This window comes from Pyrus communis, chromosome 10, assembly GCF_041283825.1.
Source record: "Pyrus communis isolate YQ-2024b chromosome 10, ASM4128382v1, whole genome shotgun sequence".
Lineage (NCBI taxonomy): Eukaryota > Viridiplantae > Streptophyta > Magnoliopsida > Rosales > Rosaceae > Pyrus > Pyrus communis.
The window spans coordinates 20,698,955-20,710,921 of record NC_142574.1 but is presented as its reverse complement, the minus strand read 5'-3'; the positions used below and the strand labels follow the sequence as shown (position 1 = coordinate 20,710,921).

The 11,967-nt window shown below is 39.0% G+C and overlaps 1 protein-coding gene and 1 pseudogene across 2 annotated transcripts; one reads left to right on the top strand and one right to left on the bottom strand.

Moving 5' to 3' along the window:
* Positions 1-4,957: 4,957 nt before the first annotated feature.
* LOC137729357 (putative glucan endo-1,3-beta-glucosidase A6) lies at positions 4,958-7,937 on the bottom strand. The gene is made up of 3 exons (XM_068468291.2): positions 7,368-7,937; positions 5,981-7,279; positions 4,958-5,335 (listed from the first exon to the last, which is right to left on the bottom strand). The coding sequence occupies exons 1-3, from the start codon at positions 7,420-7,422 to the stop codon at positions 5,298-5,300; spliced, it is 1,392 nt and encodes a 463-aa protein (XP_068324392.2). The 5' UTR covers positions 7,423-7,937; the 3' UTR covers positions 4,958-5,297.
* A 1,910-nt stretch (positions 7,938-9,847) lies between these two features.
* On the top strand, positions 9,848-11,714 carry LOC137729855 (pentatricopeptide repeat-containing protein At3g25210, mitochondrial pseudogene; annotated as a pseudogene). Its single transcript, XR_015951875.1, has one exon. The product of XR_015951875.1 is annotated as a pentatricopeptide repeat-containing protein At3g25210, mitochondrial pseudogene (transcript).
* Positions 11,715-11,967: the final 253 nt, after the last annotated feature.

Sequence of the window (11,967 nt, the reverse complement as noted above, 5' to 3'; positions counted from 1 at the left end):
TGTGGTGTATTCCCAGTTGGGAGACAACCCATTAGCCCCAAATCAAATCTTCAGGCTCATTTTTGGAGGTGGTGCAAAGATATTTCATTCTATTTTCTTTAGTGGTTTCATTTATGATCATTGTCATCTCGAATATCCTAAAAAACTCAACGATAAGGAGAATTTAAGGTCCCTTAAATGGTAATTCAGTGTCATTCATACAATGAGGAGCGTGCCAATGCTCTTAATCAGGTTTGATAGACCTGAAATTGTTGTTAGAGATGTGATTTATGTGTAAAGTTAGTTTGCGTAATATCGCATTCATCCAGACAATTAACTTTCCCACATTCCTACCTAATCACGTGTTTAATTGAATTGGGTCACATGTATTAAGAAACATGATTCAATTAACTAATATTCGAGGATAATATCAATAAGATTATCCATAAGTAAAACATACACCAAACTTGAATCCAAGAACATGGAAAAATGTTCACAAAGTAAATGGTTTACTAAGGGGATTCGGCCAACAAGGCTATCCATGTCAAAATTTTGTTCTTCCACCGGTGTTCGATGGAGCAAAATTAGTCTCACATATTGACTACTAGAATGGTACTCTTCAACGACATTGGTAGGCGCACGAACAGGTGCATAACCAATGATCTATTCCATCAAGACGGAAGTAGATTCTGCAGGGTTAAGGTTTAGGAATACTATCCCCTATTCTTGAAGTTTTAGGTCTTAGTTGCCAAGGATCATGCTTTGGGCATGATCCCACACCTTGGTAGGCCCTGATTCTACCATATATTTATGGTAGTAATCAAATCCAAGAATTTAGTAAACTTACACTTTCTACACTGCTACTTCAGGGGCAAGTTAGAAATATGGAAGGACGAGAAAAGTATTCCCCAGTCAAAATTCGATCAGATTTATAAACTTAAGAATTGTACTCATTCATAGACGTAATCATGGTGTGCTTCAGGTAATGTCTTTCATGATTAGATAGTATGTAGGAGCGAGCCAAAGAGCCATGGAATCCTCGTTCGGGAGGGACTTCCATTTGTAATGCTTCGGGCATAAGTCTTCCAATAAATATCATGGCAAAGGCTTATTCAGCTCTTTCATGCCATTGTTGCCTTCAATGGTTTCTTAGCTACTTGATAGTTAAGTGGAGCTTAACGTCTTTTACCCCACATAAAGTGGTTTCTATAAGAAACATTCAAATCAAGAAAATCGAACTTGTGACGGTTCGACAATTCACTGAATTAAAGGGAACAAGATTGTGATTGGTGTTATGGGAATGAATCGTCCATAAGCATCAAAGTTAGAACATTCGAGTTCTAAGACATGGTTTTCATGAAATATGTTAGGTTTTTATGGGTGTATTTGTTTTTTGAAAACTTCGGGTTTCAAGGGCACTAAATTTGAAACTACAAGTTCAATTAGTTTATGAACATTTAGTTCATAAAAAAGAGGTTCCTGAAAGAACACAGAATGCAATATGCTGATTTAAGTGTAGTGGATTTGAATTTCTTCAAGAACTCAAGTGTGAGTGCTTCAGGACTACGAAAGTGAGTCAACGGTTCAAAGAAGAGAAATAAATTATTGAATCGTTAATGTCCAAAAATGAGCTTCAGGCCAATAATTTTAGATTAATTATCAGATTAATAGACTGCTGGTCACTTTTAATTAATTTAATAGATCGGGACCAAACATGATCGATCATGGAAGCAAAATAATAAAAAGTTTTAGGTCATATTTTTAGGCTAGATGGTTGCAGGCCATACAAAAAGAAACACCTTAAAATTGGCTAAGGCAGTGAAATCGTGCATCAAAAATATTTTTATTTTTATTTTTATGGGTGCAGGCCAAAAAATACAAGCCAAAAATGTCTTTGGGCCGAGAAACAAGGGCAGCCCAGCATTGAAATTGCTGGCTGCTGCTTTAGGCAAGGCCCTGCAGTATTAGGCTGCGGGCTGGGCTTGTGTAAGGCTACTGCAGACAGCCCAACAATCTGCAAAATAAGCATTCAGGCTTGCTGCAGTCACGGGCCAAGAGGAACAGCCCAGCAGCAGAGGAGAAAAAAAAACCACGCTTGATTGGTTGGGCCGAGTTCGCGGGGGAAGCCCAGCACAAGCTGGCTTGGTCTGGCGCGATCTGGATCGTGAGAAAGCCGAGCGAAAAAAGTACTGGCTATGTGTGCTTGGAAGGGCAGTAGGCCCATGCAGGTCTAAGGCCTAAGGCCTGGTTCACACGCGCAGCAAAGTTGCTACTGTTTCAAGGTGACGTGAAGTCGGCGCAGCTAGTTCTCTTTTTTTTCTTCTTTCTTTTTTTTCAGATTTTAGTATTAGGGTTTTCAAAACCCAAAAATAATTATGCTTCTATTTTATTTCGTTTCTTTGACTCACAATTCTACGTAGCAAAAAATTCCGTAATGCAATATATATCGGAAAGTAAATATAAATGTATGGGGTTCATGCATCATGGGAAATATTTTCATGCTTCATGGTCATTTCAAATATCTCACTTTATTTTAAGCGTACCTAATTGGCAGAAAACAATAAAAGCCTTTGATTTTGTTGAAGATCTTTTTCGGAAAGCCAGAATTGCATCTCCAATGTGTTGTATCATGTTCAACACAGAAAAATTAAATTGAATCAATAGCATGTAGATTAATTCAATAAAATAATAAATTAATCATAAAAATAATGATTAAAATGTAATACTCCCCCAATTAAATATTAAACTCTATTTAGCGCAGCGTCAATGGCGTACTGAAAACGTGTTGTAAGCATAATTTACTGAACAATTATGAAGGTCATAGAGATAGGGGTGCGGCAATAATAAAGAGAAGAAAGAGATGTGTAATTGTGAGTGTGTTATATTGCACCTTATTGTGCCTTTATTTATAGTAGTAAGGAAGGTTAATTCCTTAACCTTTTAGAATTACAACTCTTAATAGGTAATCAACTCCTAATAGAAATATAAAAGATATTTCTAGATTTACTAAGATTTACACAATCATATTCCTAATCTAATAGGACTGCAACAGGGGTGTATTATTTGTATACGAAAACGTTATTGAAAATCGAAAGAAAATTGTTCTACGTCCAATAATAATTTTATCTTGCGATTTTGTATTTAACGTGAATATGTTAGCCGTTGATTCAATTTTTTTTTCTAATACGGTTTAGATTTGTGAATCACCATCCAATTTGTTCCTATTAGATGCAAAATCCTGAGTACAATGTTAAACTCAAATATTGTCAGGATCATGTATCTTTGACTTCAATGATAAGACGGAATCTCGCTTGTTGCGATTGAACTCCATGAACTTTGTTTATGGAAGCTGAAGTCTGCAAAACTCTTTTTGTATGCTTAAAGGCCCAGCAAGACAAGGAAAAAGGATGTAGCCCGGAAGGCATTCACAAAAGAAAAGGGATGTATTATCCATATACTTCATTTTACTTCTTACACACCTTTTGTTAATTTATGTTCGTTGATCTTCTTCAATTCATCTGATTCGACAACCAAAAATTAGAAAAGTGTGAGAAGTAAAAAGGATGTATAGATATCACACCTCAAAGAAAAACGATTTTTCATCCCCTAGATTATTTACCTTCTTTTATTTTTTTAAAGGTTTATGCTAATCCAAATGTATTGAGCGATGACCATGTGGTAGACACAATCTTATGTCATCTCTGAAAGAGTTCCAATGTCATAATCCAAATAGCACTCAAAGGAACGTTGAATTGAAGAAGTGGCAATTAACATCATGCAGCAGCAGAAATGCACTTTGGGTGAGCATTCATGATGTGTTGTGAAGAAACATAAAAGTGAGAGAGACGTATCTACACTACGTACGCCACCACAACAGTGTTCAAAATTGATAAGCATTGTCATGTGTTTCAACTTTCTTACATGAAGTTGCTTCGCAAATTTAAGACACCCCATAATAGCATACTCGGTTGCACCAATAGAAGATGGTACGGCTATCGGTTGCATCAGTAGAAGGTGGTACGCCTCCGTGCTGTAAAAAAAGGTTTAAAACCACTAGACCTAGACTAAATTCTAGTAAAATTAGAGATTGATCAAAATTGAACCAAAAATCAGGATGGTATTCGATTGCAACAGAGAAAAAGTGTTGTCTCTAGAGCTCAATCATCTCGTGTCGACGTCACCAATCACGTGTGAGATCACATTAGGAACAATAGTGTTATGGACACAAAAAGATATTTGTTGAAAATTTTAATATTATTTTTATTATATTAAATTAATTAATTAAATGAAAATTAAAAACGATGCCTTTCGGTAAAAATGTGTCTATCCTAATAAAAAGTTGCAATTTTTGACTTTTCAAGAATGATCACATGCTTTCAAAAGAGGTATCTCAAATTCTATAAATAGGGAAGTCTCCCTATAAACAAAAGATAACTTTTCATTTTTTAACATAATCATATTAGAGAGTCTCATTAAATCCATATGAGACAGTATTCAATACAATCGGGTTCATTGGAGCCTTGTGATTTGGAGTACTACTATTACAAAAACGTGATTGTTGTATCTTGAGAGATAAGCGCCGGTCAACCATGAGTACCGTGCTGAGGAGTAAACTTATCTTAAGAACAAAGCGTTCAACACTTTGTATTTTCAGGTTTTCTTAATTCATTATGTCAAGTTCATTTAATATTAGTTACTCATATGCATGCATTACTTTGATATATAATTACACGTATTCTTTGTTAATTTTTCATATAATTTAATATAGCAAATAGACCCTAATTTTTCCAACAATATCTGACTTATAGAGTGAGAAAATATTCTCTCTTTTTACAAAGGGGTCTCGCTCTCACATCCAGAAAAGGTAACGGAGCAGATCACAGCATGACAAGCACCAGAGCTGCACTCAGAGAGGCCCAAGCAAAAAGTGTGAAAAAACATAAAGTAGGAAAGGGACATCTCCATATAGCCGTTGCCGTTAAAAAAATTGCAATAAATTACGAATCATAAGGGAACGTACAAGGACAAAGAAAGACAACGATCACAGAGGAACGAAACAATAGCCGTTGGATAGAAGCCTGCAGAAACTACAACTTCACTACATGGAATTGCATCAAAATGTGGATCAGTTGGGATGTTCTAAACTTCTAGTTACCGAAAAGAGACCGTCGATAAATTTATCTAAATCACAAATAGAACGAATGTTAAGAATGGAAGGAGAGCCTAAAATAACTGTTCCGAGAAGAACAGCGCAGTTTATTCACCCTGATACGGAGGAAAACAGACAGGTGTGCACGGCTGTTGCATACCTTCCTCGCTCATAGTTTGGCACCAGGGAACTTGCAGGATCCATAACCTGAAAAGAGAGAGAGATGAAGAACCCATAAGGAGACGCAGAGTGTAATTGCACCACAAAGAACTTGTAATGATAATTGGTGTTCATATTTCATATCCCCCTATCAAGCTATCCTATAAAAGCTAATGATGCCACCATACTATAACAATCACCGAACAAAAGAGTAGCTTTTTTAGTCTGCATTTTGTTGGCGGAGAGGTCCTGAGTTTGAATCTCATGAATTAGCGTTGACATAGAAAAAAGATTAGTAGAGCAATTATCGAACAATTCTTATACAACTATAAAACAAAGGTTTTTCTACAATGCGGGATAAATACCGCCAAATGTGAGTGGCCGTTCGATCAGTACAATGCACCCGGTGAACCAAACACTCACATCCCTAAACTATCTCGCATTGGTGAATTTCCGCTACAAAACAATATAATACCGTATTGCCATCCAATGTTGGAGAATTCCTGTCAAGTTAGCTATAGCAATGTGCATTTCCAATAAACTTAATTTCGAGTACCCCATCATAATTTAGATTAGATTAGACTATGGTTGGAATTAAACGATAACAATTACGATAATAATTAACAATTGGATCATTAGAACAACTAATTAATGAAGCAAAAAAAGAAAAGAGAATAGAGAAAATTGACTTACTTGGATCCTTGATGGTTTGAGTAGCGAGCCCGCCGAAGTAACAGCTCCCACCAGCCTTCCTAAACTGAGCCCAATACGCGCTAAACGCATAGCTCGCGTGCCAAAACAACGAATCCGGTTTAAAGCACTTCCCTCCGGGTTGAATCGGGTCACAGGTTTTATTCCCCTGCGAGCAGGCGTACGAAAGAGCCGACGCCACCGCGCTCCTATTCGCCCCCTTCGCCACGATGCACCAAATCGGCCCCTTATATGGCTTGTTATTCTTCGCCGCCGGCAACGGCGGGTACTCCGACAAGGGCGTCTTCCCGCTCAAGTCAATCGGGTACACATGCGACCCGTTCGGGTATAGCAACCCGAAATTCCGCTCCGTGCTGGGACCCGGTTTGGTGTTCTCGTTGAATAGAGCGAAGATGAAGCTCGGGAGCACTACACCCGGTCGGGCCGGCGTCCCGACCGGCGGTTTGGCGTTGAATTTTTTTACAACGTTTCGGTTGTAAGTGGCGGCGTTGCGGATGTTAGCGCCAATCTGATCGTAGTCGCCACTGCTGGGCCAGCCCGTTTCGGCGATCCAAATCCGAGTATCTGGGTACCCGAGTCTTTTCATCGCGAAAATCAAAGCGTCCACCATTTGATCGAAGAGGTTGTGGTAAGTTAAGCCGGAAACCGGGTCAGTGACTGTAATGTTCTTGGATTCGAACAGAGCGTAGGCCAAATCGATGTTGGTCGGGTCGGAGGACCAGGGGAAATACGTGTAGACATCGAGGAAGAAGAAAGACTTGGTTTTGTTGATAAATTTCAACATGGGTTTGAGGACCAAACCCGAAACATCGGACCGAAACGTGCCGTTCGACGGCGGAAACGACGATTCGAGGACGTCCATGGCCAATGGGGTTCCGACTTTCACTTTTGTGATTCGGTGGGTCTTCAGAGCGGCTTTGATTTTCCGCATTGCCGGCACGAGATTATACCAGACTTGTTTATCGGGTTGGCTGAGGATTTCGTTTCCAACGAGGAGATACCGAATCAGAGTCTCCGGGTAAAACGGGACGAGATTGGTGTGGACCCAATGGTCGGCGAGCGATTGATTGGAGGAGATGTTGTTGATGAGCTCGTTGGGGACCATGATGGAGACCTGGAGGTCGGTGTTACGGAGGGCGGTGAGGATTTTGGGGTTGGCGTCGTAGAGCTTGACTCGCTTGGCCTTGAGAGACTGGATGAGCTTCACGGACTGCGACGGTGGTGGGAGGTTGTTGCCCAGCTGGCCGTAGTTCACACCCACCTTGGGGGCGAGCTCCGCACCTGAAAAAAAATCAAAAGGGGTGAGAGAAAAATACCAAATGAAAAAAACCCATGTCGCCATTTTTGAGATTTTGGGGAAGAAACTTACTGGAAATGGAAACTGAAAGGCAGAGGATGAGCAGGGGGAGAAATCCCAGCTCCATTTTTTGTGGATTTTGAGCTGCCAGAGTGACTAAAAATTGTGTGAGTTTTGGAGCAGAAAGAAGTGATCTGGAGCTCAAAGATTGGATCTTTGAGGAAAAAATAAGAGAGAAAATTAAGGAACTAGGGCACTGAGCTGCTGGCTATTGGACCCCTTTGTATAAAAGGAAGGAGTGCGATGTGGTAGGTGTTTGAGGAGTGAAAGAAGATTAGGAATAACTTAATAGAAAAGATAAAGAAAAGAAAAAAGGGGTGAGAGAGAGAGTGAGAGTAAAGGTTACAGTAGCTGTGTTACTGTTTTTGGGGTTTATTATTAAGTTAATGAGGCTTAGTTAATGAGGCTTACTATTTTGCTTGGTTTCCATGAAGGTGAGGAAAGGTGGAATAAAATGGCGACTCATATGGCAAAAAGGTCTAATTAGATACGGACGAAAAGTACAGTTAGCCGTTTGAGTGTTGGCAGCTTCGTAAATTTCCAGCTCAGAGGGCTTCTCCTGCCACTTACAGAATATAGCTTACATATGAAGAAAATATTGGGTAGGGCTATAAGCTTTAATATGTCTCCCTTATCAAAACGTGCTAGTATTCCCTCACTTCCTATTCTCTTCGTCTTTCGTTCTCTCTTCTCACTTTTTTTTTTTTTTTTTAAATTTATAAAAAACAAATACAAATAGTTGATGTGGCTTAATCGTAATTGTATAATAAAAAGAAAGAAAAAATGATAGAATTTAGAAGAGAAGAGAATTATACTCCTATCAAAACACTATAATCACTCAATTGAAAAAGAAGACGTCTTGGACTTGCATAGAGATCTTGAGGACGAGATAGGTTTAGGCTGTTCTATGCACTATTGCTCCTTCTTCACCAACTAATGGGGAATTCTAAGGTTGTGACAGTGATAGCAGTATGTTCAGGGATCTAAACCTTATATAGTGACAAGGTAATGTTATCCACATATATTTTTCTACCTTTCACGCTTCTTGTTAATTTTGCTCATTGATCTTCTTTATTGATTCCACCCAACGACCGAAAATTGAAAAAGTTGTGCGAAAGGTAAATAGGTGTGTAGAAATCACCTCCCTAATACTTAATGCTTCTAGAATCTTACCTACTTACGGATTCAACAAACCCTAGCGAACCTATAACTAAAATATTATAGTCCATAGTATTACTTTCTTTACAAGAATCCCTTATTCCCTTGGTAATTAAAACCGATTATCACTATTACTTGAGACACAAAAAAATAGCTTACCAAATAGAACTCCAACTCTAATCTTTCTCAGATATAACCATCTAAATCAATTAGGGTTTAGCTTTTACGGTTTAATTCGAACATTCTCCCATTAAAAAGTTAAATCTTAAATTAATCAAGTTCGAGTTTAAGATCAAGCAAAAATGTAAAAGTTTATTGCATGCTTCAAAGACAAAGATTTATAACTGTACAAGATAGCTATAACCTAAATTTTTTAAGAGAATATAATCAAAACGTTGTTGTATCCGTTTATGTAAATTACTTACTATTTTCTCATTTTCTATTTGTCTTTTCCCTATTACCCAAAAAAAATCAATGCCCGAGTCCACTTTGGGTCACCAATGTCCAATCAATACTTCTTTTTATATCTTTACGATAAAAAGACCAAGGAATTTGGTAAGAAAACTGGAACGCAACGTCGGAACAAGTTGCCCATACGGCCACACCAATTTATAAAAATTTGGGCATTGAATTTTCAATCGAAGAGGAATTATAAAAAGACTCTCTTAAAGTGAAATTTTTTATAAATTTTTTGTCATCTCACAGTTTAACGTTAATTTTTGTGTCAATATTATAAAATATTATGTCAAAAACATGAAGTGACAGAGAATTTATGAAGAATCATACTTTTGAGAGAATCTCCTTAACATATCTCTTTAGTTGAAACCATTATAACAGTCAAATGTATAACTTCATGTTCTTGATATTACAATTTAATGATATTTTTATTATTGTACTTTTATGTGTAAGTGGAAGTAAATTTTAACAAAGTTCCGAGTATCAACGTTGTACATGAAAGTAAAGAAGCAAATAATTTCAAAATAAGAACATAAGAGATTAATGCATTTCAACGTAAAACACGTCTACGAACGAATTACAACGAGAAATTTTCCTAAACAAACGAGTATTACAAAGAAGTGTTTAACTTTCACAATCCAAATTTTACTAATTACAAAACCCCAAACTAAACTAGTAAAGAACGCAAAACAAACAAAGGAGATTCTCTCCAATTATTTTCTAACTCTCAAAAACGCAAATTAACTCTCATCGATTTGTACTCAAATAACCCACACCTGACCGGCCCGGTTCTACTCGAAGTCATTAATTTGACCATAGTGGACATTCGACCCAGCCCAATACTCCTCCAATTACATTAGCCCAGACCAAAAGCACTCTTTCCAGTTTCAAACCCCGTAGCGCGTTCCTGTTTCTCACATTACTGAATAGTGAATGCTCCCCAACATTACACTCTTCCTCCGTCGCTCTATGATGATGCCGGTGACTTTACGCCGCCTTCTCACCGGCGTCACCGCCACTATCAGAAACCCTAATGTTCACCTTCTTCCACGCCCACCTCTCCCCTATCGCCACGTACATCCCCACCCCTCATTTCCGTCCTCACATCCGTCACTCTATCTCAACCACCGCCTGCTGTCCTCCTCACCCACCGAAAACCCTATCCCTCTAAACCCGCTCCGAACCCGAACCCCACTTGAAAAGCACTTCGAGACGTGGGTCCAGAAGCTCAAACCCGGGTTCGGGCCACTCGAAGTGAACGAGGCCCTGAAAGCCCAATCGGACGCGGATCTCGCCCTCGACATTTTTCGGTGGACCGCCCAGCAGCGGAACTACAAGCACAACCACGCCACCTACCTCACCATGATCAGAATCTTGCTCGACGGCAGACGCTACCGCCACGCCGAAACCCTAGTCGAAGAGGTAATCGCCGGAGCCTGTGAAATTAGCGTGCCCCTTTACAATTCCATGATTCGATTTTGCTGCGGAAGAAAGCTGCTTTTCAATCGTGCTTTTGATATTTATAAGAAAATGTTGAATTCCGAGAATTGTAAACCGAATCTTGAAACTTATGCATTGCTGCTGAACTCGTTGCTTAGGAGGTTTAATAATATGCATGTTTGCTATGTGTACTTGCGCGCCGTGCGGTCTTTGTCGAAGCAGATGAAGGCGTGCGGTGTGATTCCAGATACGTTTGTGTTGAATATGATCATAAAGGCGTATTCGAAGTGTTTGCAGGTTGATGATGCAATGCAGGTTTTTCGCGAAATGGGGTTGTACGGGTGTGAGCCGAATGCGTATACTTATGGCTACATAGCTAAGGGGTTGTGTGAGAAGGGGAGGGTTGCTCAGGGTTTAGGGTTTTACAAGGAAATGAGAGGAAAAGGGTTGGTGCCTAGCAGTAGTTCGTATATGATTGTGATTTGCAGTCTCGCTATGGAACGGAAGTATGATGATGCGACTGAGGTTGTGCTTGATATGTTGAGTAATGCTATGTCTCCTGATTTGTTAACTTACAAAACGTTGTTGGAAGGGTTGTGCCGGGATGGAAAGGGTGTCGAGGCATTTGATTTACTCGAGGATTTCCGGAGGAAGGATAGTATGATGAATGAAAGGACTTACAAGACTTTGTTAAATGCTTTGCATGTTGTAAATGGAGAGTAGTCCAATTCTTATACTCTGAGTTCGCTCAAGACGTCTATGCCTTTTCCTTGGTTGGATTCGTATATGAGATAGGGAATCTCATATGGTCGATGCTGAGAGGATGTAGTAATGTGACCATGCCACTATCAGCCTGAAGATGTATAGCATGTATGTTCTGCTACACATTTAGGCGGTTCTTTTTCATTACTTTTGAGGATGAGTTGGGATTGCTGAGAACGTTTAAGTTCTGCCTTTCAAGGATACGTTAGAGTCGAGGTGTAATTTGGAGGATAGCAGAGTTTACATGTATGCTGGAGCTGCATGGTAAACATGTCAACTTCCAAGGAGTCGGAACTAAGTGAACTCTTTCTCAGAGACTCGGGGGAAGTGATCTTGCAGACCGATGCTACCACGATTTGCGGGTTATATTGCATGGCTTGAACATATTGTTGTCCAGATTTGTATCCCAGGAGAAGAAGCTTGTAAGTTTATTTCCGTTTTCTTATCTGACTGGATGAGTTTTCAAAACAATGATATAGTGGATGTTAAACATGCAAACTGATTTTCAGCGATTTATTAATAAAATACATAGCATTCGTTCCAGGCTTTTACTTGATCTTTATTGAGACTTGGCCACGGCTATCCCTACCTTGGGCGGATTCTTGGTTGTAGCTTTTACTTGATCTTTATTGATGCTTGGCATTGTCTTGTAATTTAATTTCAAACTTTCAATGGTTGAAACTTTAGAAATGAGTTCCACATGATGATGTGTTAAACTGAGTTTTAAATAATTTTGATGTTATTTGGTTCAAAATTGAGATTTATTTACAAGATTGAACTTGATAAAGTTGGGCAA

What these genes read in the sequence shown, in the direction of transcription:
- LOC137729357 (XM_068468291.2), bottom strand. Translation starts at nt 7,422, where the DNA reads ATGGAGCTGGGATTTCTCCCCCTGCTCATCCTCTGCCTTTCAGTTTCC. An exon ending in CCTTTCAGTTTCCATTTCCA is followed by an intron (nt 7,280 to 7,367) that starts GTAAGTTTCTTC and finishes ATTTTTTTTCAG; the next exon opens with GTGCGGAGCTCGCCCCCAAG. An exon ending in TCAAACCATCAAGGATCCAA is followed by an intron (nt 5,336 to 5,980) that starts GTAAGTCAATTT and finishes CTCTCTTTTCAG; the next exon opens with GTTATGGATCCTGCAAGTTC.